Source organism: Cebus imitator, unplaced genomic scaffold, assembly GCF_001604975.1.
Source record: "Cebus imitator isolate Cc_AM_T3 unplaced genomic scaffold, Cebus_imitator-1.0 Scaffold45, whole genome shotgun sequence".
NCBI classification, from domain to species: Eukaryota; Metazoa; Chordata; class Mammalia; order Primates; family Cebidae; genus Cebus; species Cebus imitator.
The window spans coordinates 8,078,091-8,100,058 of record NW_016107360.1 but is presented as its reverse complement, the minus strand read 5'-3'; the positions used below and the strand labels follow the sequence as shown (position 1 = coordinate 8,100,058).

The 21,968-nt window shown below is 38.9% G+C and overlaps 1 protein-coding gene and 1 pseudogene across 1 annotated transcript in view; both read right to left on the bottom strand.

The window, feature by feature from the left end:
• Nucleotides 1-21,968, bottom strand: part of STK31 (serine/threonine kinase 31) — a 137,182-nt gene that overhangs the window by 90,394 nt on the left and 24,820 nt on the right. The window contains exons 8-9 of the mRNA XM_037737969.1: nt 20,852-21,026; nt 1,230-1,345 (exon numbers count right to left, since the gene is read on the bottom strand). Of these exons, the coding sequence (XP_037593897.1) occupies nt 1,230-1,345; nt 20,852-21,026 (291 nt within the window). The remainder of the gene's footprint in view (nt 1-1,229; nt 1,346-20,851; nt 21,027-21,968) is intronic.
• LOC119470980 lies at nt 7,457-7,566 on the bottom strand (annotated as a pseudogene).

Below are 21,968 nucleotides of genomic sequence, written 5' to 3'. Positions count from 1 at the left end.
AATTTAAAATTTTTAAAACTATAAAAAAGGCAACTTCAAAAGTCTGCAGAATTTGAAATGATATCAAATGAACCTTTAATTTATGGTCTACAAATAACTTGTAAATATGTCTTTAAGAGAAAAGACATATAAGAAACTCATTTTACCATAGGCTAATTGACCTAAACGAAAGTTCCTACGGCATATTTCTAATCACAAAAACATCATTTCTAAATAAAGACCCAAAGCATTTCTAATATTAAACACTGAAATACACGTGAACTATACATACATTTAAGGAAAAAACAATAAAAACAAGTAAGATAATTATTTACCCAACCTTTGGTGAATGAGTGGGTGACAGGAGTTGTAGGAGTGGTGGGTTAAATCAAGAAATAAATGTTTGCAAAGTGAAAATTTTAAGAAGCACCCCCTACCATCACATGTTCAAAAATAAACAATAACAAATATAGTGAGCTCACTGAATGCTTTCACACCACATCATTTACTGCCAGGCATCTGTATGATTCTTGCATACTTGATAAATATTTATTTTATGACAACCTGTATATATTCATTCACTCATTCATTTTCCAACCTGCTTATTCCAATCCAGGGTTGCAGGTGGCCACAGTCTATCTCGGCAGCTCAGAGCACACAGTGAGAACCAACCCTGGACATGATGCCATTGCACTGCAGGGTGCATTCACACTCACTCATACTGGCACAATACAGACACACCAATTCACCTAAGTGCACATCTTTGGGATGTGAGAGGAAAACACAGTATTCCAAGAAAACCACACAAATATGGAGAGAATGTGTCAACTCCACACAGACAGTGGGGCTCCAGCTAGGAAATGAGTTTCTTCTTCAATGTTATAATGAAATAATGTTGAATGAAAACACGTTACTCAAGAATGTGCTGTACTCCTGAAAATAACCCCAAGTAAAACAACTGGACATGGTAGTTTCCCATCAAACTATCACTTAAAAGCTATGTTGATGTTTTTTCAATTTCAGCCTCAGTTATGACCTTGGAACACTATAGCTCCAAGCAGTGACAACAGAAAACTGACAAAAACAGTATCAAATTCATCTCAGAAATAACTCTAATTTCTCTCCTTAAAGTCATAAAAATACAACGGTTAAATTTTAAAGCAAAAATGGTAGGCACACAATTTAAAGAAAGCACCAATTAATTAGCAATTAGTTTAAAATATCCTTCTCAAAAACATGCTTTTACCTACCTTATTTCTTTCAGCATTTTCATCTTAGCTGCCAGATTTTTCATTCTGGTATTTACACAAGTCTTCAGAGTGCTTTCTAAATGATGAGTCAAATCCACGGAAGCTGCTTTCTCTTGCTGAAACAAAAAATTAGCATGTTCTAGTGAGACCCAAATAGGAAATTGTATTTCTACTATAATTTAAATGATATTTGACTGGGCACAGTAGCTCATGCCTGTAATCCCAACACTTTGGGAGGCCAAGGAGGGCAGATGGCTTGAACTCAGAAGTTTAAGAACAGCCTGGACAACATGGTAAAACCCCGTCTCTACAAAAAAATACAAAAATTAGCTGGGTATGGTGGTGCATGCCTGTAGTCTTAGCTACTTAGGAGGCTAAGGTCAGAAGATGGCTTGAACTAGGGAGGCAGAGGTTGCAGTGGGCCAAGATTGTGCCACAGCACTCCAGACTGAGCAACAAAGTCAGACTCTGTCTCAGGAAAAAAAAAGTTTCTGAATTTGAATAAAACAGAATCTAGCTATTGAATATTTTTATTTCAAATTAATATTTATTTTTAATTGCTTCAATTAAATAAAGAATGAAGGCTTTATTGATCTAAATAAACTATTATCACTCAGCACAGCTTTCTGGAATACATTCATTTTTTTGGTGCTGTGTCTTTTTTAAATGGTGGCAAAATATACATAAAATTTATCATTCTAACCGTTTAAAAATGTACAGTTCTATAGAACTAGGTACATTCATATTGTTGTGTAATCATCAGCGCCATCCATCTCCAGAACTTTTTCATCTCTCTTAATTAAAACTCTGTATCTATCAAACACTACTTCCTATCTCCCCTCCCCACAGCTCCTGGAAACCACCATTCAACTTCGGGTCTCTACAGATTTGACTACTCTAGGAACTTCAAATAAAAGGGTTACATGCAAATATGCCTGTATTCATGTCAAGCAACAACTCCCTTTGGCACAGGGAGTATTCTAAACAACAGAGAAACATTTCATAAAGATAAATGTGTCAATTCATCAAAAAGATCCAATAATTCTAAATGCATATTTACGTAACAACACGGCCTTTAAAAACTCACAAAATCTGATAGAACAAAAGGGAATAAAACAGATAAAACTAAAATAATATTTAGATTTCAACACTTCTCCCTCAGTAATTGACTGAACAAGTAGAGAGAGAATCTGTCAGGGTCTAAAAGACTTGAATACCACTATCAACCAATTCGGCCTAACATTCATAAAACACTCCACCCCACAACTATAGAATACACAGACTTTTAAAAATGCATGAAACATTTCCAAAGACTGAACATATGCTGGATATGAAACAAATGTCAATACATTTAAAAGACTGAAACCATTCAGAATATGCTCTCTGATATCAGTAAAATTAAATTAAATTAGCAATCAGTAACAAAAATATATTGGGAAAAACACTATCCAAAAGAAAGGAATTAACATGCACTCCTATGTTTACTGCAGCACTATCACAGTATCAAAGATATGGAATCAAGCTAAGTATCCATCAATGGATCACGAAAATGCAGCATATATATATATAATGAAATACAATTCAGCCATAAAAAATAATGAAATCCTGTCATTTGCAGCAACATGGATGGACTGCATGTCATTCTGTTAAGTGAAATAAGCCAGGCACAGAAAAACAAATATTTTACATTCTTGTTAATATGTGGGACCTAAAAAAAGTTGATCTCATGGAGGTAGAGAATGGAATGACCAATAGCAGAAGCTAGGAAGCGTGTGTTAGAAACAGAATAAAGAGAGGTTGCTTAATGGGTACAAACATGCAGTTAGATAAAAGGGATAAGTTCTAGTGTTTGATAGCAGATGACCAGAGTTAACCACGTATTGTATATTTCAAAAGAGCAAGAGAGGTCTTGAAATGTTCCCAACATACAGAAATGGTAAGTCCCTGAGGTGATGGATATCCTAAATACCTACACTTCATCATTACACAATCTATGCATATAACAAAACATCACACATACATCAATAAATATATACAAATACTATATATCAATAAAAAAATAAAACATGTATCAGGGAAATCTTCAAGTATATAGCCATTAAGCAAATAGCTCATGGTTCAAAACAGGAGTCCCAAGAAAATGTTTTAAATACGTTTCACTAAAAAACAAAATACATTGTGGTTTGTAAATAAAGCAATGCTTAGAAAGAAATCTTTTTCTCTAAAAGTATTATAAACGAACAGACCAGGCATGGTGGCTCACGTCTGTAATCCTATCCTATCACTTTGGGAGGCCAAGGCAAATGGATCGTGAGGTCAAGAGATCGAGACCATCCTGGCCCAGATGGTGAAGCCCCATCTCTACTAAAAATACAAAAAAGTAGCTGGGTGTGGTGGCGCGTGCCTGTAGTCACAGCTACTCGGGAGGCTGGGGCAGGAGAATCACTTGAACCCAGGAAGGAGAGGCTGCAGTGAGCCGAGACTGTGCCCACTGCACTGCACTCCAGCCTGGTGACAGAGCGAAACTCCACCTCAAAAAAAAAAAGGAAAAGATTTAAAATAATAATATGGGGAACTTCAGGTTTTTGTTTCACATGTAAGAAGCCCAGAAGTCACTATGTCATCCTAATACATATTAAAAAGCTGAACAAAGTGAAAATCGACAAACTTTCTCAGATCTGCAACAAAAGGTAAAATAGGTAGGGTCACTGGGAAAACTGCTACACCAAAAGTTAAACAGACAGAGATACAGAGAATCACAACATACTGGAACAAAAATTTCTACAGGAAGCAATGCCTATGTAGGAAAACCTGAACTGCCGACAAACTGCTAGAAACTAGGTATGGGCAAGACTGAAAGCCGAAAGTTCCAGGGGCATCCAGTCATGGGGATCTCCCATGCTTTTTTGAGTTTTACCTCCAGGAGCTAGACCAGGTACTCACAGTAAATACAGTATCATAGATATCATTACCGTAAAACACCCTCATGCTTCCAGCAGGAGAAGAAAACAAACCATTCTGAAATACCCCAGAGCACTCTGTAATTCTTTTTTTTTTTTTCCCATTTATTTATTTTATTGCATTTTAGGTTTTGGGGTACATGTGAAGAACATGCAAAATTGTTGCATAGGAACACACGTGGCAGTGTGATTTGCTGCCTTCCTCCCCATCATCTACATCTGGCATTTCTCCCCCTGCTATCCCTCCCCAGCTCCCCACCCCCCACCGTCCCTCCCCTATTTCCCCCCAACTGACCCGTGTGTAGTGCTCCCCGCCCTGTGTCCATGTGCTCTCATCCTCTGTAATTCTTAACAGTATCCACCCTGAAAAGAAACCAGTTAACCAGAGCCTAACCTGCTGAAGTTTCATCAAAGCCTAACTGACATGGGAGAAAGGAAATATCCAACTCCAACCAGCTCTATCCTACCACATGGGAGGAGGTAAATACCCAATTGCATCCTATTCTAGCCATCCTATCCCACCTAAAGGGGCGGGGGGTGGGGGGGCCGGTGAGGAATGACAAATGCTTGTGAATTCACAGGCCAGAGACATAGACTCACAAAAAGACTGAGACCTAATCATAGGACTATCCAACACATCACTCCCGCTACATCTTACAACTACATTATTACACACATATTTAAAGCAATTGCTTTTACCTGATATATCACACACAGTTATCAAGAAAAAAATTATAGCCAGGCACAGTGGCTCATGCCTATAATTCCACAGCTTTGGGAGGCTGACGTGGGTGTATTGCTTGAGCCGGGGAGTTCAAGACTAGCCTGGGTAACATGACAAAATCATTTCTACCAAAAAAAATATAAAAATTAGCCAGGTGTGGTGGTGCACACCTGTAGTCCCAGCTACTCAGGAGACTGAGGTGGGAGGATCACTTGAGCCCAGGAGGTAGAGGTTGCAGTGAGCCAAGATCATGCCACTGCATTCCAAACTAGACAACAGGGCAACACCTTGTCTCAAAAAAAAAAAAAAAAAAAAAAAAAAAAAAAAAAAAAAAAAAAAAAAAAAAAAAAAAAAAAAAAAAAAAAAAAAAAAAAAAAAGGCCAGGCGCAGTACCTCATGTCTGTAATCCCAGCACTTTGAGAGGCCAAGGCAGGTGGATCACAAGGTCAGAAGATAGAGACCAGCCTGGCTAACACAGTGAAACCCTGACTCCACTAAAAATAAAAAAATTAAAAATTAGCCGGGCATGGTGGTGCGAACCTGTATTTCCAGCTACTCAGGGGGCTGAGGTAGAATCACTTGAACCTAAGAGGTGGAGGTTTTAGTGAGCCAATGAGGTTTTAGTGATCATCCCACTGCATTCCAGCCTGGGTGACAGGGTAAGGTTCCATCGCAAATAAATAAATAAATAAACATTACAAAGCATACTCAAGGGCAAAAACTACAGTTTGAAGAAAGAAAACATTCAGAACCCGATGTGGAGATGGGGAAGGGATGCTGGAATTATCAGAGAACGAATTTAAAACAATTATGATAAATATGCTACACACTGTAATGAAGAAAGTAGATAGCACGCAGTAACAATAAATGGGCAATGTAAGCAAAGAGACGGAAATCCTAAGAATGAACCAAAAAGAAATGTTAGATATCAAAACACCGTAAAAGAAATCAAAAAAGCTTTCAATGGACATCCTAGCAGACTGGACATGGCTGAGAAAAGAATCTCTGAGCTTCAGGATACATTAACAGGAACCTCAAAACTGAGAAGCAATGAGAACAGACTAAAAAGAAACAACAGAAGACCTACCAATTGTGGGACAACTAAAAAACATGTAACATATGTTTAATAAGAATGCCAAAAAGAAAAGAAATACCTAAAACAATCCTGAGAATTTTCCTAAACCAAATCATAGATCCAAGAAGCTCAAAGACCACCAAGCTGAATGAATGCAAGAAAAAAAATAAAACAATGCCTATCATTTTCAGAGAAAATCAGAGACAAAGAAAAAACCTCAAAGAAGCCAGAGGAGAAAAAACACCATATTCATAGGGGAGTAAAGATAAGAATTACAGTCAACATCTGATATACTTTGGATGTTTGTCCACCCAAATCTCATGTTTAAATGTAATTTCCAATGTTAGAGGTGGGAATAGTGAGAAGCTTTTAGGGGAAGCTGTTCATAGGCCTTCATGAACAGCTTAGCACCATCCTCTTGGTGGTGAGTGAGTTCTCACTCACTTCACATTAGATTTGGCTGGGACATACCCCTTCTCTCCCTTGCTCCCCCTCCTTGCTCCCTCATTCTCCATGTGATATGCTGGCTTCCCCTTTGCCTTCTGCCATGACTGTAAACTTCCTAAGGCACTCAGCAGTAGCAGATGTTGGTGCCAGGCTTTTTATACAGCCTGCAGAACTGTTAGCCAATATAAACCTCTTTTTTTTTTTTTAATTGTACTTCAGGTGCAGATCATGCAAGATTGCTGCATAGGTACATACATGGCAATGTGGTTTGCTACCTCCATCCCCCCACATCACCTATATCTGGCATTTCTCCCCATGTTATCCCACCCTACCCCTCACTGTCCCTCCCTCAGCGTCCTCCAACAGACCCCAGTGTGTGATGCTCTCCTCCCTGTGTTCATGTGTTCTCACTGTTCAACACCCGCCTATGAGTTAGAACATATGGTGTTTAATTTTCTGTTCGTGTCAGTGTACTGCAAATGATGGTTTCCATCATAGACTCATCCATGTCCCTACAAAGGACACAAACTGATCATTTTTTATGGCTGCATAGTATTCCATGGCGTGTATGTGCCAGAATTTCCTTGTCCAGTCTATCATTGATGGGCAATTGGGTGGTTCCCGGTCTTTGCTATTGTAAAGAGTGCTGCAACGAACACACTTGTACATGTGTCTTTACAGTAGAACGATTTATAATCCTTTGGATATATACCCAGTAATGTGATGGCTGGGTCAAATGGAATTTCTATTTCTAGGTCCTTGAGGAATCGCCACACTGTCTTCCACAATGGTTGAACTAATTTACATTCCCACCAACAGTGTAAAAGTGTTCCTATTTCTCCACATCCTCTCCAGCATCTGTTGTCTCCAGATTTAATGATCACCATTCTAACTGGCGTGAGATGGTATCTCAATGTGGTTTTGATTTGCATTTCTCTAATGACCAGTGATGATGAGCAGTTTTGCATATGTTTGTTGGCCTCATGTATGTCTTCTTTTGAAAAGTTCATATCCTTCGCCCACTTTTGAATGGGCTTTTTTTTCTTTGTAAATCTGTTTTCGGTGCTCTACACGTCCAGAGAAACTTCTCCAGTAAAGAACTATAGAAATGATCCCTGAAAGTACAGTCTTTAAACCTCTTTTCTTTATAAATTGGTCAATCTCAGATTTTCCTTTATAGCAATAAAAACTAACAAAAAATCTCCTTGGAAAGCATGCAAGGAAGTAGAGAATAGAGTGAAATATTTGTTCAATTAAAAACTGAACCACAAAAAGGCACCAACCTAGAAATCTATGTCCTAAATTATCCTTGAAAAGTGAAGATGAAACAAAAGACTTTCTCAGAGAAAAAAAAAATTGAGGGACTATGCAACTAGTAGACCTTTCTCGCAAAAAATGTTAAAATATGTTCTTTAAAGAAAAGAAAAATAATACAGGTCAGAAACTTGTTTCCACATTAAAAAGGAAGAGCATCAAAGCAGGAATAAGTGAAGGTAAAATAAAAAGTTTTATTTTTCTTATTCTCCATTGACGTAACAGAAAACAGTTTCTTCACAAATAACAGAAAAAAGGTATTTATTATATGTTTATATGTACATATATCCTTACATGTAATTATACATAAGTGAAATGAAAAACATCAACACCACAAGGGATAAGAGGGAGAAATTAGGATTATTTTCTTATAATAAGGTGCTTACACTACCCATTAAATGTTACTTGAAAGCAGGCCTGAATTAGTTGTAGATGTATACTGCAAACCCTAGAGAAACCACTAAAAAATGTTTCTTAAAAAAGTATAACTGACACGCTAAGAAAGAGAACAGACTCACATAAAATGCTCAATTAAAGCGCACACACACACATACACAAAAGAGAAAAGGTGGAAGACAAAAGAAGAGGCAACGGCATCAAATAGATCTTAATCCAATGCAACCACATCAATAATCACTCTAAATGTCAACAGTCTACATCATGGGTCCCCAATCCCCAGGCCACAAAATGGTAGAGTCCATGGCCTAGTAGGAACTGGGCCACACAGCAGAAGGTGAGTAGTGGGTGAGTGAACATTACTGCCTGAGCTTGGCTACCTGTCATATCAGTGGCGGCATTACAGTCTCATAGGAGCACAAACCCTATTGTGAACTACACACATGAGGGATCTAGGTTGCATGCTCCTTATGAGAAAGTAATTAATGCTTGATGATCTGAGGCAGAACAGTTTCATCCCAAAACCCCCAACCTCCCTCCCAGAAAAATTGTCTTCCATGAAACCGGTCCCTGGTGTCATAAAGGTTGGGGATCACTGGTCTAAATGCACCAATTAAAAGACAGATTATCATAATGGATGAAAAAGCAAGATTCAAATATACACTGTCTACCAGAACCTACTTTAAATATAAAGATACCTACGGATTAAAAGTAAATAGGACATAATGCCTCACCCCCATCATCCCAACACTTTGGAAGTCTGAGGCTGGAAAAATGCTAAAGACCAGGAGTTCAAGACCAGTCTGAAAAATACGTCAAAATCCATTTCTTAAAAAAAAAATTGTCAGGCATGGTGTGCATGCCCATAGTACGAGCTACTCAGGAGGCTGGGGCAAGAGAAGGGCAACTTGAGCTCAGGAGTTCAAGGTTTCAATGAGCCATGGTTGTACTGCTGTACTCTAGCCTGGATGACAGAACAAGACCCTATCTCAAAAAATAAGCAAAATAAAAATTAAACAGATGAAGAAAAATATACCATGCTAACACTAATCAAAGGGAAACAACACAGGTACTAAACACTAGTAGCTATACTAATTTCACAAAGAGTAGACTTCAAAGCAAGAAAAGTTTTCAGGGATAAAGAAGAATACTAAACAATGATAAAGGGATCATTCTCTGTATGTGTCTAATGATAGAGCATCAAAATATATGACTCAAAAACAAACATAACTGCAAGGAGAAGTAAATAAATCTAATATTATAGTTGGAGACTTCAATATCCCTCTATCAGAAGTGGACAGACCCAGCATGGAAAAATCAGTAAAGATACATTTGAACTCAACAACATCAATAAACTGGATATAATTAACATCAATAGTCTACAGTTAATAATTAACATCTACAGACTGCAGCTGACTCTTGAACAAAGCAAGTGTTAGGGATGCCAAACTTCCACATTCTTGAAAATCTATGCATAACTTTTGATTCCGCAGAAACCTAATTACTAATAGCCTACTGTTGATCAAAAGCTTTACTAATAACATAAGCCATCAATCAGTATTTTGTATGTTACATGCATTATATACTGTATTTTCACAGTAAAGTAAGGAAGAAAAAAGAAAATGTTATTAAGAAATGCATAAAGAAGAGAAGAGATATTTACTATTTATTAAATGGAAGTGGATCATCATTAAGGTCTTCATCCTACATCATCTTCACATTGAGCAGGCTGAGGACAGGGAAGAAGAGGAGAGGTTGGTCTTGCTATCTCACAGATGGCAGGGATGGAGGAGGTGGAGCAGGTAGAAGGGGAGGAAGGAGAGGCAAACATAACTGATGTAACTTTTATTTAAGTCATCCACATATAAGTAGACCCATGTAATTCAAACTCATGTTTGTTCAAGAGTGAACTATACTTCATCCAATAGCAGCAGAATATACATTCCTGTCAAGATCACATGAAAGATAACATACCTTAATAGAGTTAAAAGAATAGAAACCATACAATGTCTGCTTTCAGAACACAGTAGAATAAGCTAGAAATCAGTAACAGAAAGATAATTGAAAAAAAAAAAAATCTCAAAACATGTAAGGCTTAAACAACACGTTACTAATAACACGAGTCATAGAAGCATGAAAAATTTAAAGATAAAAATACAACTTACCAGAATTCATACAACATAGCACAAGCAGTGCATAGACAAAAATTTATAGCATTGAAATGCATATATTACAAATGAAAAAAAAACTAATATTAATAATCTAAGTTTGCTCCTTAGGAAACAAAAAAGAACAGCAAATTAAATCTTAAATAGGCAAAAATAGAAAAGTATAAATCAATCAATTTGAAAACAGGAAATCAATAGAGAAAATCAACAAACCAAAACTTGATACTTTGAAAAGATGAATAAAACTGGTAACACTATAACCAGGCTAATTAAGAAAACAAGACAGAGAACACAAATTGCCAGCATCAGAAATGAAAGAGAAGTCATCAGTACAGATCCATTAGAAATTAAAACTTTAGTATGAACAATTCGAGGCCCACAAATTCAACGACTTAAATGAACTGATTCTTTGAAATCAGTTCAAATAATCTGCCAAAACTCATACAAAAATAAATAATCTGAACAGGCTTATTACTATTTTTAAAATTCAATCAACCATTAGTAACCATCCAAAATAGAAAGTGTCAGGCCTATATAAGTCCACTGGTAAATTCTACCAAATATTTAAGGAAAAAACTATACCAATTCTCTGTCATCGAATAGAAGCAGCGGAATTACTTCCAAACTCATTCCATCAGGCCAGAATCACCCTAATACTGAAACCAGAAAACAACATTACAAAAAGAGAAAGCCACAAACCAATATATGTCATGGATATTTTTGCAAAAACCTTCCAAAAAATTAGAAAATTCAATCCAACAATGTATAAAAAGAAATATACTCAATGCTTGAACAACACAGGCTTGAACTGCAAAGGTCAACTTACAGATTTTTCTCAGTAAGTTACACGAGGTGTGCCTGCCTAGTACACCTGGTATAATTTATTGAAAAAAAAAAAAAGTAAAAATTTTAATTTCTTTTAAAATAATTTTAACTTATTTTTAAATAAGTTAGTAAGTTAAATACATTTATTTTGTGAGACAAGACCAACCCATGCTCTTCCTCCTCAGCTGATTCAACACGAAAACAATGAGAACTGAGACTTAGTAAATACATTTCTTCTTCCTTATGATTTTAATAGTATTTTCTTTTCTCTAGTTTACTTTATTGTAAAGATACAGTATATAATAAATATAACACACAAAAACATGTGTTTATTAGAATAAATTATTTCAGAGAGGGGCTTCAAGATGTCTCACTAGAGGCCACTAGTATTTTCCTACCCCTGAAAAAAGAGCCAAAATAGCAAGTAGATAATTACACTTCAAATACATCACCTAAGAGAGAACACAGGACTTCAACAAAGAAGTGACAGGAAACACATAAAGCAATGAAGGAAAAAGAAGAGAAGCAGCCTTCTTGGCCGGGATCCTGGACAGGCTCTTCAATGCATAGAAAGGGTAAATGAGAGACCTCCAGTGGCCCACATTCTCATTGCAAACTCCTGCAATCCTAGCCACAAAAGGGACCCTTGATCTTCATGTGCTCTGAGACACAGAGAGCTGCCCAGAGACTACACTACTACATTGCTCCCCAGAGGGAGCTCAGGTTGTGTCCCATACACCCACCCCCCAATTCTAAACAACTACAGCATGATGCTGTTTTGCATGCACATCCTGGTCTAGGGCCCAACATCCCCTAGAACTCCACAACCCTGAAGCAAAACTGACATCTCTGGCCCACAGCCACCACTGTAGGAAGTACCAGGGAGGAGGTGGGAGCCACTGGCAGCAACCATGTTCCCCAAAGCAGAGAAACAGCCATGCATCTTGATGACCATGAGGAAATGCTATCCCATTTGCAGCTACCACCATGACTGGCTGCTGCTGCCAAAGAACCAAAACATAATCCATTAGCAGCCACTCTACCCCCAAGGAAATAGGGCAACCATGCATTTTCATAGACCCAGAGAAAGGCTCTCCTGTCCCACAATCACTGTTGCTGTTAGCTGCTACCACAGTTGAGGCCAAACTGCAAGCCACTGGCAGGAACCCCAACCCCACCAGCAGAGTGGCAGCCATGCATCTTCACATGACCCAAGGGAGGGCTACCCAGCCTATAACCTCAGACAACACTAGCTACTGCTGACACTGGCATCAAACTGTAAGTCATTTACAATGACCCTGCTGCCCTAAACAGCAAAGCTGCCACACATTTTCACACATCCAAAGGACAAACTTTCCCACCTGTATCTGCTGCCCTTGCAAACTGCCGCCACTGGAACAAATGTAAAAGCAAATTACGTGTTCACCACCCACCTCCATACATCTGCTACCACTGAAAGTAACCTCACCCTCCCCAGTAACAGGGCTGCAAAGCAACCACTTCTACCCCTATTCAAGCATTCCACTGGAAATCTGGGCATCATCCTGCACCTGCCTACCACAATCAGAGTCTGCACACACCATCTGGACCTGAGGACAGGTCCACTCAACTCAGCTTCATACTCCCTCACCAGTGCCTGAGCACACCACCCAAGGCCCTGAGTATCACCCAGCCCAGTCCACCACAGTACTTGCACTCCTCCCAAGGGCCCAAGTTCAGGCCCACCCAAGCTGCCACTGCCAACACATTCATTTGGCATCCATTTGCACATGCTATCTGTGGGCCTGAATGACCCACCCAGCACATCACAGCCAGCACCAATACCAGTATAGAGCACTTGGAAACCATAGGCTTGTCCAGCCACTGCTACTATCACCTACATCGTGCCCATTGCCTAGGAGCCCAAGAACCCACTCACCAATCTGACCCACCACTCCCACTACTGGCACCCAAGTAAGACTCCTGGAAACCCAAGCACTGGCCAACCTGGGCTCACGGTAGTGCCAGCATGTGCTCCCCTGGAAGCCAAGAATAAGCATACTTGCCCTAGCACTGCCACCACTGTGTCCTGAGGACTGGCAAACGTGGCATTCCTGCATCCAGAAAAACTTCTCCACAGCCCCCACTAACAACCATACCCTTAGCCACTGAGGAAATCACAAACACCATTGACTGTTTACATCCAAAGGAATCATACAAAGACTATACTACTGCATGAACACAGAATTGAAGCCAAATGGCCCTACCCAACAAACACCATAGGTACATCTTCAGGAAAAGGTACTCCCCCACAAAATTATTTCCAAAACACTGGAAGAAGCAACTGTTATACCCAATGCACAAACATACAAAAGAAACAAAAAAAACACAAGAAAATATGATAACTCCAAAGGAAGTTAATAATTCTCCACCAACAGATCATAACCAAAAAGAAATCTTCAAAATTCCAGATTAAAAATTCAAAATACTGATTTTAAAGCTCAGTGAGGTAAAAGATAATTCTGAAGAAATCAGAAAAAACAATTCAGATTATAAATGACAAATTTACCAAATAGATATAAAAAGAACCAAACAGAAATCCTAGAACTGAAGGATTCACCGAATGAAATACAAAATACATTCTAACACTTCAATAAAATACTAGATCTAGGCCTGGCATGGTGGCTCACCCCTGTAATCCCAACACTTTGGGAGGCTGAGGCAGAGCGATCACTTGATCTCAGGGGTTTTAGAAAAGCCTGGTGAGCATAACAAGACCTCATCTCTAATAAAAATTTAAAATATTAGCTTAGCATGGTGGCATACACCTGGAGTCCCAACTATGCAGGAAGCTGAGGCAGGAGGATCGATTGAGCCCAGATATTGGAGGCTGCGGTGAGCTGTGATCATGCCACTGCACTCCAGTCTGGATGAAAAAACAAAACCCTGCCTCAAAACACAACAAACAACAACAAAAATATACTAGATGTAACAGAAGAAAGAATTTCAGAACTTGAAGACAAGGACTTTTGAACTAACCCAATCAAAAATAGAGAAAAAAGAACAAAAAATGAAAAAAGCCTACAAGACATATGAGACACCATAATGTAAATAAATATTTGAATTTTCAATGTCACAGAAAAAGAGGGAAAAAAGGATCAAAACCACTGTGTATTTAACAAAGTAACAGCTGAAAACTTCCAAAGTCTAGCAAGAGAATTTAGACATTCAAATAAAAGAAGTTCACAGATGACCAAACAGATAAAATCTCTAAAGGTCTTCTCCACATCATATTATAGTCAAACTGTCAAATATTAAGAGGAAGAGTTATTCCTAAAAACAGAAGGAAAAAGGTATGTCATTAATTATAAGGAAACCCTATCAGACTAACACTAAATTTCTCAGTAAAATCCTCACAGTAGAGAATGAAATGATACATTCAAAGTACTAAGAGGAAACTGCTAGTCAAGAATACTGTATCCAGTCAAGTGGTCTTTCATAAATTAAGTAGTAGTCTTTCTCAGCCAAGCAAAAGCTGAGAGAATTCATCAGCACTAGACCACCCCTACAAGAGATGCTTAAAGGAGGCCAATACCTGGAAGTAAAAAGGATGACAATCTGCGATCATAAAAACACATGAAAGTATAAAACCCACCGGGTAGAACAAACACACAAGTAAAAACAAGAAAGGAATCAAACATTCCCACCACAGAAACCCATCAAACCACAATGATAAACAATGAGTGAGGGAGAAAATAATCAAGATGGCCAACCAGATAAGGTAGTACTGTGCCTTCTCCACAGGGAAAAACCAGAATAGTAAGTAGACACATTCTGAACAGACTGTCTAGGAATCACCAGAGAAGAGACAGAAAGCCTCAGAAGAAAGGAGAGGGTTCAGAGAAGCATCCCCAAATGGAAACCAACTGAGAGCCCAGAAAGGCTACCGTATGCAAGGAAACAGAGAAAAATCCCCAGAGCTCTGAAACAAGCTTTTACAGCACTGGCTATAGGAGAAACTCTCAATTGACTAGGGCCTGGTACCTCACACATGGAGTTGCCTAAAGATCACAAAGAGACATTGTTCCAGGAAAGGAGTCCACACAGAATCCCACAGGCATCCAAGTCTGGAGCAGCCTCAGCAGGGAGCCACTTTAAGAGTTTAGATACCAGGGACCTATAGACATGGCTACAGCCACTATACTGCTTGAAGAAAGAAAAAAAGAGGGAGAACAAGCATGGCCATGCACCCCCAGGAGAATACTTGCCACCCTGCTACGAGCTGCTGTTGAGACTGAGACATAAGTAGATCACACTCCCTATACCTTCTTGCTCACACTGCTTGGCTGGGTGGTGCCCCACCCTCTCTATCCCCATGCCCAAGACACCATTTTTTGAGTTCAATGCTGGACTGAGTCCTGCCCTTGGCCTGAGTTCAGGCTGACATGGCCACAGTCACAGCCCAGTAAAAAACCAACAGGGAAACCACGCTACCCAATGCTTACCTACAGAATACCCACCACCCTGCAATGGGCTGCTGTGAAACTAAGATGCAATCAGACTACACTCCCCACAGCTTTTTGCCCATGCTGCTCACCTGGGTGGTGCCCCAGTATCCCAGGGCACAGGCCAAAAGTGTTATTTTTAGAGTTTAATTCTGAGCTGTAGCCCAACTTCAGCCTGAGTTTAAACTGACATGAGTACAGCTGCTGCCCAGCCAAGGAGAGGCAGAAAAGCCAGGCTTCCCTATGCACACCTGGGACAATACCCAAAGCCCTGCTATATGCTGCTATGAGACTTAGACTTGAGTAGAACACACTCCCCACCACTTCATACCCACACTGCTCACCTAAGAGGGGCCTCACCCTCTCTAGTCACAAGCCCACAGACAGCATCATTATGAGAGTTTAAAGAACTTGTTTGATGGCCTGGCAGCAGCAGCCACAGGAAACATTTCAGTCCCAGGTCAGAGACTGCCGCACCTGTTCTGGAACAAAGAAGCCTCTTTGTTACCTGTGTCTTTGAAATTACTGGGAGAGCCTGATACTAGGTTAAATATCTGATTCATGCTAGTCTGATCAGCCAATCCTGATGAGGGCAATTCAGGTTACATCAGTGTATACATCTTTCAAAATTTATCAAGCTCTACACAGTATTTGTGCATTTGTTCCTGTATGTAAATGATATCTCAATATAGCAATAATAAAAAATAAAATTAATATTCCCTAACCCTATCCATTAGACATTCTATAACCCAGAAGCAAAGACTAAGTCAATAGCTATATACATCCCTAGCACCCAAAGTCTAGTATCTAAATACGTCTTGCCACTAAAAAGAACTGTAGCTTAGAGAAATACCTTTACCAATATTGGAGTAAGAAATGCAGATGAGATGGACCATCTTGTTACACCAGAAAACAAGGAAGCTATCAGACTGCTGGAATCACGTCAAAAATACAGAGCAACAACTTAAAGAGACTTCCAAAGGCTATAAGGCTGGGCATCGAAAAGAATAATGGCTGCAGTCAATTAAAACACTCAAATATGTTTAAAATCCATTAGTTCATAATACTTAAAGAAAAAAATCACCCTTGCTGGTCAACACTGGACAATTGCTAGAGAGTAAACTTATTTTTCTGAAAACATGTCCATAAAAAGGGAACGAATCAAGTATTTATCTTGCCTTTACTGAACAAACTAGGCTTTAGCATGACCAAATAGTTGAAATTTTCCAGGTAAGAAATACAGCACCTGATGAAAACATGGTTGCAGACAACAACTATCAATGGCTGCTAAAATCATTAGGTCACAGATTAATAAAAAAACTTAATAATGATAATTTATCCATTATGAAAATCATCTATTACGATGTCAAAAGGAAACAGCAGCTAATTTAAGGAGACTTCAAAGGGGATAACGTGTGTATCAAAAAGAAAAAAAATGGCTGCAGTGGATTAAAAAACATCAAATGTGTTTAAAATTCATTAATTTAATTAAGCAAGGCGTGGTGGCTCACCTGCAGTCTTGGCAACTGTGGAGCCAAAGGCAGAAGAATCACTTGAGCCCAAAAGTTCAAGACCAGTCTGGGCAACATAGCAAACCCTGTCTCTATAGAAAATACAATTCCATGCTAATGGATAGAAAAAAATCAATACCATGAAAATGGCCATACTGCCCAAAGCAATTTATAGACTCAATGCTATTCCCATTAAGCTACCATTGACTTTCTTCACAGAATTAGAAAAAACTACTTTAAATTTCATATGGAACCAAAAAAGAACCCACAGAGCCAAGACAATCCTAAGCAAAAAGAACAAACCTGGAGGCATCACACTAGCTGACTTCAAACTATACTACAAGGCTACAGTAACCAAAACAGTGTGGTACTGGTACCAAAACAGACTCATGGAACAGAACAAAGGCCTAAAAAATAACACCACACATCTACAACCATCTGATCTTTGACAAACCAGACAAAAAAGAGCAATAGGGAAAGGATTTCCTGTTTAATAAATGGTGCTGGGAAAACCGGCTAGCCATATGCAGAAAACAGAAACTGAACACCTTCCTTACACTTTATACAAAAATTAATTCAAGATGGATTAAAGACTTAAATATAAAATCAAAAACCATAAAAACCCTAGAAGAAAAACCTAGGCAATACCATTGAAGACATAAGCATGGGCAAAGACGTCATGACCAAAACACCAAAATGGCAACAAAAGTCAAACTTGAAAAACTGTATCTAGTTAAACTAAAGAACTTCTGCACAGCAAAAGAAACCATTATCAGAGTGAAGAGGAAATCTACAAAATGGGAGAAAAATTTTCCAATCTATCCATCTAACAAATATCTAATATCCAGAAACTACAAGGAACTTAAATTTACAAGAAAAAAACCACCTCACCAAAAAGTGGGCAAAGGATATGAACAGACACTTCTCAAGAGAAGACATTTATGTAACCAACAAACACACGAAAAAAAGCTCATCATCACTAGTCATTAGAGAAATGCAAATCATGTTCAGCTCATATGGGGGTCACCACCTGAGATGCTGATCATCACGTTCACAGGTCTGTCCTGCAGACCCTGACTTAGCAATGGAGGAATGAAATACACGCACACACCTAGTACACTGATTTGAGTGGGCTAAGGATGGTTGTCAGGTGCTTTCAGAGGGCACTTGCAGCTAACTGACCACTACTCCCTATTCCTCCCCACATTCACTCAGTAGGAGATTTAATAACAGAGGTTCTAAGTCAACACATTTGTGGATAATTAACATGGTTAAAAGAGTGGTTTCATGAATGATAAAAGCTTTTGGTTCCTAGGCTCAGAACAAACACCATTAATGAGTAATCCCCCTTCGACCTCCCACTGAGAGGACCATCAGGCACAAAGTTTACATGAGTAAACAGAGACAAAGAAATGTGGGGTAAACAGACTTAACTGGGGAAGGTTTTATTATCACTAATCTTCACCTTATGACCTAATGCTCTAAGGTAAGAACCGGTTGCTTTCAGTCAGTCTCATTAAAACCTTTCAGCCTTCCAAAAGGTTTGAGACTTTAATTTTATAATGTCCCTAATATTTCCCTTAATATTTTGCCAGCCACCCCAAGTGAATCTCAGCACACAATGAGATACTATCTCATGCCACTTAGAATGGCAATCATTAAAAAGTCAGGAAACAACAGATGCTAGCAAGGATGTAGAGAAATAGGAATGCTTTTACACTATTAGTGGGACTGTAAATTAGTTCGACCACTGTGGACGACAGTGTGGCAGTTCTTCAAGGATCTAGAACCAGAAATACCATTTGATCCAGCAATCCCATTTCTGGGTATGTGCCCAAAGGATTATAAATCATTCTACTATAAAGACACATGCACATGTATGTTTACTGCACCACTATTTACAGTAGCAAAGACCTGGAACCAACCCAAATGCCCGTCAATGATAGACTGGATAAAGAAAATGTGGGCTGCAGGCTGAGTGTGGTGGCTCACGTCTGTAATCCCAGCACTCTGGGAGGCCAAGTCAGGTAGATCACCCGAGGCCAGGAGTTTGAGACCGGCCTGGCCAACATGGTGAAACCCTGTCTCTACTAAAAATACAAAAATTAGACAGGAGTAGTGGCAGGCACCTTTAATTCCAGCTATCAGGGGGCTGAGTCAAGAGAATCACTTGAACTCAGGAGGTGGAGGTTGCAGTGAGCCCACATCATGCCATTGCGGATATAAATAAGGCAAGCTTTAATTTTAAAAAAAGAAAAAGAAAAGAAAATACAACATTTAGCCAGGAATGCCTGTAGTCCTAGCTAACCAGGACACTGAAGTGAATAGACTGTTTGAGCCCGGGGGGGCAGAAGTGACAATGGGCAGAAATCACACCACAGCACTCCAGCCTAAGCAAAAGAACAAGGCTGTCTCAAAAATAAACAAACAAAACAACAACAACAAAAAAAAACCTCAGAATAATGAGATCTGGGGAGCTTATGGGTTAATAAACACATCCAAGACCTGGGAGGTTGGCACACTCAGAGAGGGCATGGAAGCTCTGTACTTCCTGCCCTGGTACCTCGCCTCATGCATATCTTCCATTTATTTGGCTGTTTCTGAATTCTATCCTTAATTATAAAACTCTAAGTATAGCATTCCTCTGAGTTCTGTGAGTGGTTCTAGTTAATTCTCTAACCTGAGGGAGGGTCATGGGAACCCCCAAATTCATAGTGGGTGGGTAGATATTCGAGTAGTCTGGGAACCCCATTTGTAGCTGGCATCTAAAGTAGGGGCAGTTTTATGGAACTGAGTCCTTAACTTGGAGGATATGTGCTAAATACAGGCAATGTAGTGTCAGAATGGAACCGAATTATTAGACACCCAGTTGGTATCAGATAATTGGAGAACTAGTGCTGCAACAACACATTTGGTATAAAACACACATATACACACACAAACATTTATCAATCACACTGTATTCCTGAGGGGGAAGTTTTTTTGAACTAAAATCTGAGCAAACCTGGAGACCTGATTACCATAAAAGGAGACACATGTGGAAATCAAGAAGCAGGTTAAGCAACACAAGGATGCAGATTAAAGCAATTTAAGAGAAATATCAACCAAAATGTAATGTATGGGTCTAACTGGGATCTGAATTGGAGAGAACCACGATCAACATGCCTACAATCATGTGGCATTCATGACACAATATGGCAAATCTGAATACTGCTTGGATATAAATAATATTAAGAAATTATTGTTTATTTTTAAGTATGAATATTATTATGAATTTTTAACTTTTTTTAATTAGTCATACATACTGAAGAATATGAAATAATATGAATGGGACTTGTTTTAAAATAATCCAGGAAGTATAAATTTTTAAAAAGATTGGCCATGTATTTTAATTGTAAAAACTGGGTGACGGTCAAATGAGACGCAATTATTCAAGCGTCTCTCCTTTTAGAATGTTTCAAAATTCCCTTAAACAGTTTTTAGAAGAACGTAAAGAGAAATGTAAATGGGAAATTATTAAACTTTCAAACACCCAATGAAATCCAAAGAAGATTAGTCTGGAGTGTAAGAAAAATATTCACCTATAAACAAATACAGGTATCAGCAAAGAAGGAGAGAATGAGGTGGGGAGGGAAAGGAAAGTGACAGAAAAAGAAATATCAGATAGGTACACAGATTTCCCAGTTGGACATTCTTCACCTTAAGCCACTGAACATACCTGCAGCTCCTGGGCAATCTGTTCTACTTTCAATTCTAATGCCTTATAACTTTCAAGTAGAACATTCTTCTCTGTTTTAAGTTTTTCATTTTCTTCAATCAGTTTCTGGTCCTGCTTAATTTTTGCCAGGCTGACATTAGACCCTAAATTAAAGTCACCAACAGCCAAACTTTCCCTATAAAAACAAATTCATTTATTAAAAACAAAATGCATAAGACTGACAGAGATAAGTTGGCTTGGGCTTTTTATGCCACAATATATCTGAACGTTAATTTTGAAAACTAAAATCTTTACCTAGTTTACAATATTAAAAAATAATTTAATGCAAACAAGATTTTATAACTGAAGTTGTAATTCAAAAACAATGCCTCTAATTCTCAAAGAAAATATATTCCAGCTTCTTCATAGCACTATTGACTACAGAGAACAATGTAAAAAGCATTTCTGTATTAGTTTTTTTTTCCAATCCCTCCTCCCTATTAGCCCCCCACCCTATATGACAGTTTGGCTCCTAAAGTATTAACGGGATCAAACAGCTACATCTTCCAAGATACAGTATCATGGCTTGGACCAGGATACAGAAGAATGTTTTTGTTTTTGTTTTTTTTTTCTTTTTTTTTGAGACAGAGTTTCACTCTTGTTTCCCAGGCTGGAGTGCAATGGCGCGATCTCGGCTCACCGCAACCTCCGCGTCCTGGGTTCAGGCAATTCTCCTGCCTCAGCCTCCTCAGTAGCTGGGATTACAGGCATGCGCCACCATGCCCAGCTGATTTTCTGTATTTTTAGTAGAGACGGGGTTTCACCATGTTGACCAGGATGGTCTCGATCTCTTGACCTCGTGATCCACCCGCCTCGGCCTCCCAAAGTACTGGGATTACAGGCGTGACAGAAGAATGTTTTGATACAGATGAATATCAAATCTGGCTTTCTGCTTAAAACTGGTAATTCAAAATTATCTAAGCTACCTGGAATAATCAAACTTATTGATTATTATAATCTGTCAAAAGTTTTCACAGAAGAAGGAAGAGCCTCACTTTTGTTTAAAAAACAAACAAAGCCGGGCACGGTGGCTCACGCCTATAATCCCAGCACTTTGGGAGGCCGAGGCGGGTGGATC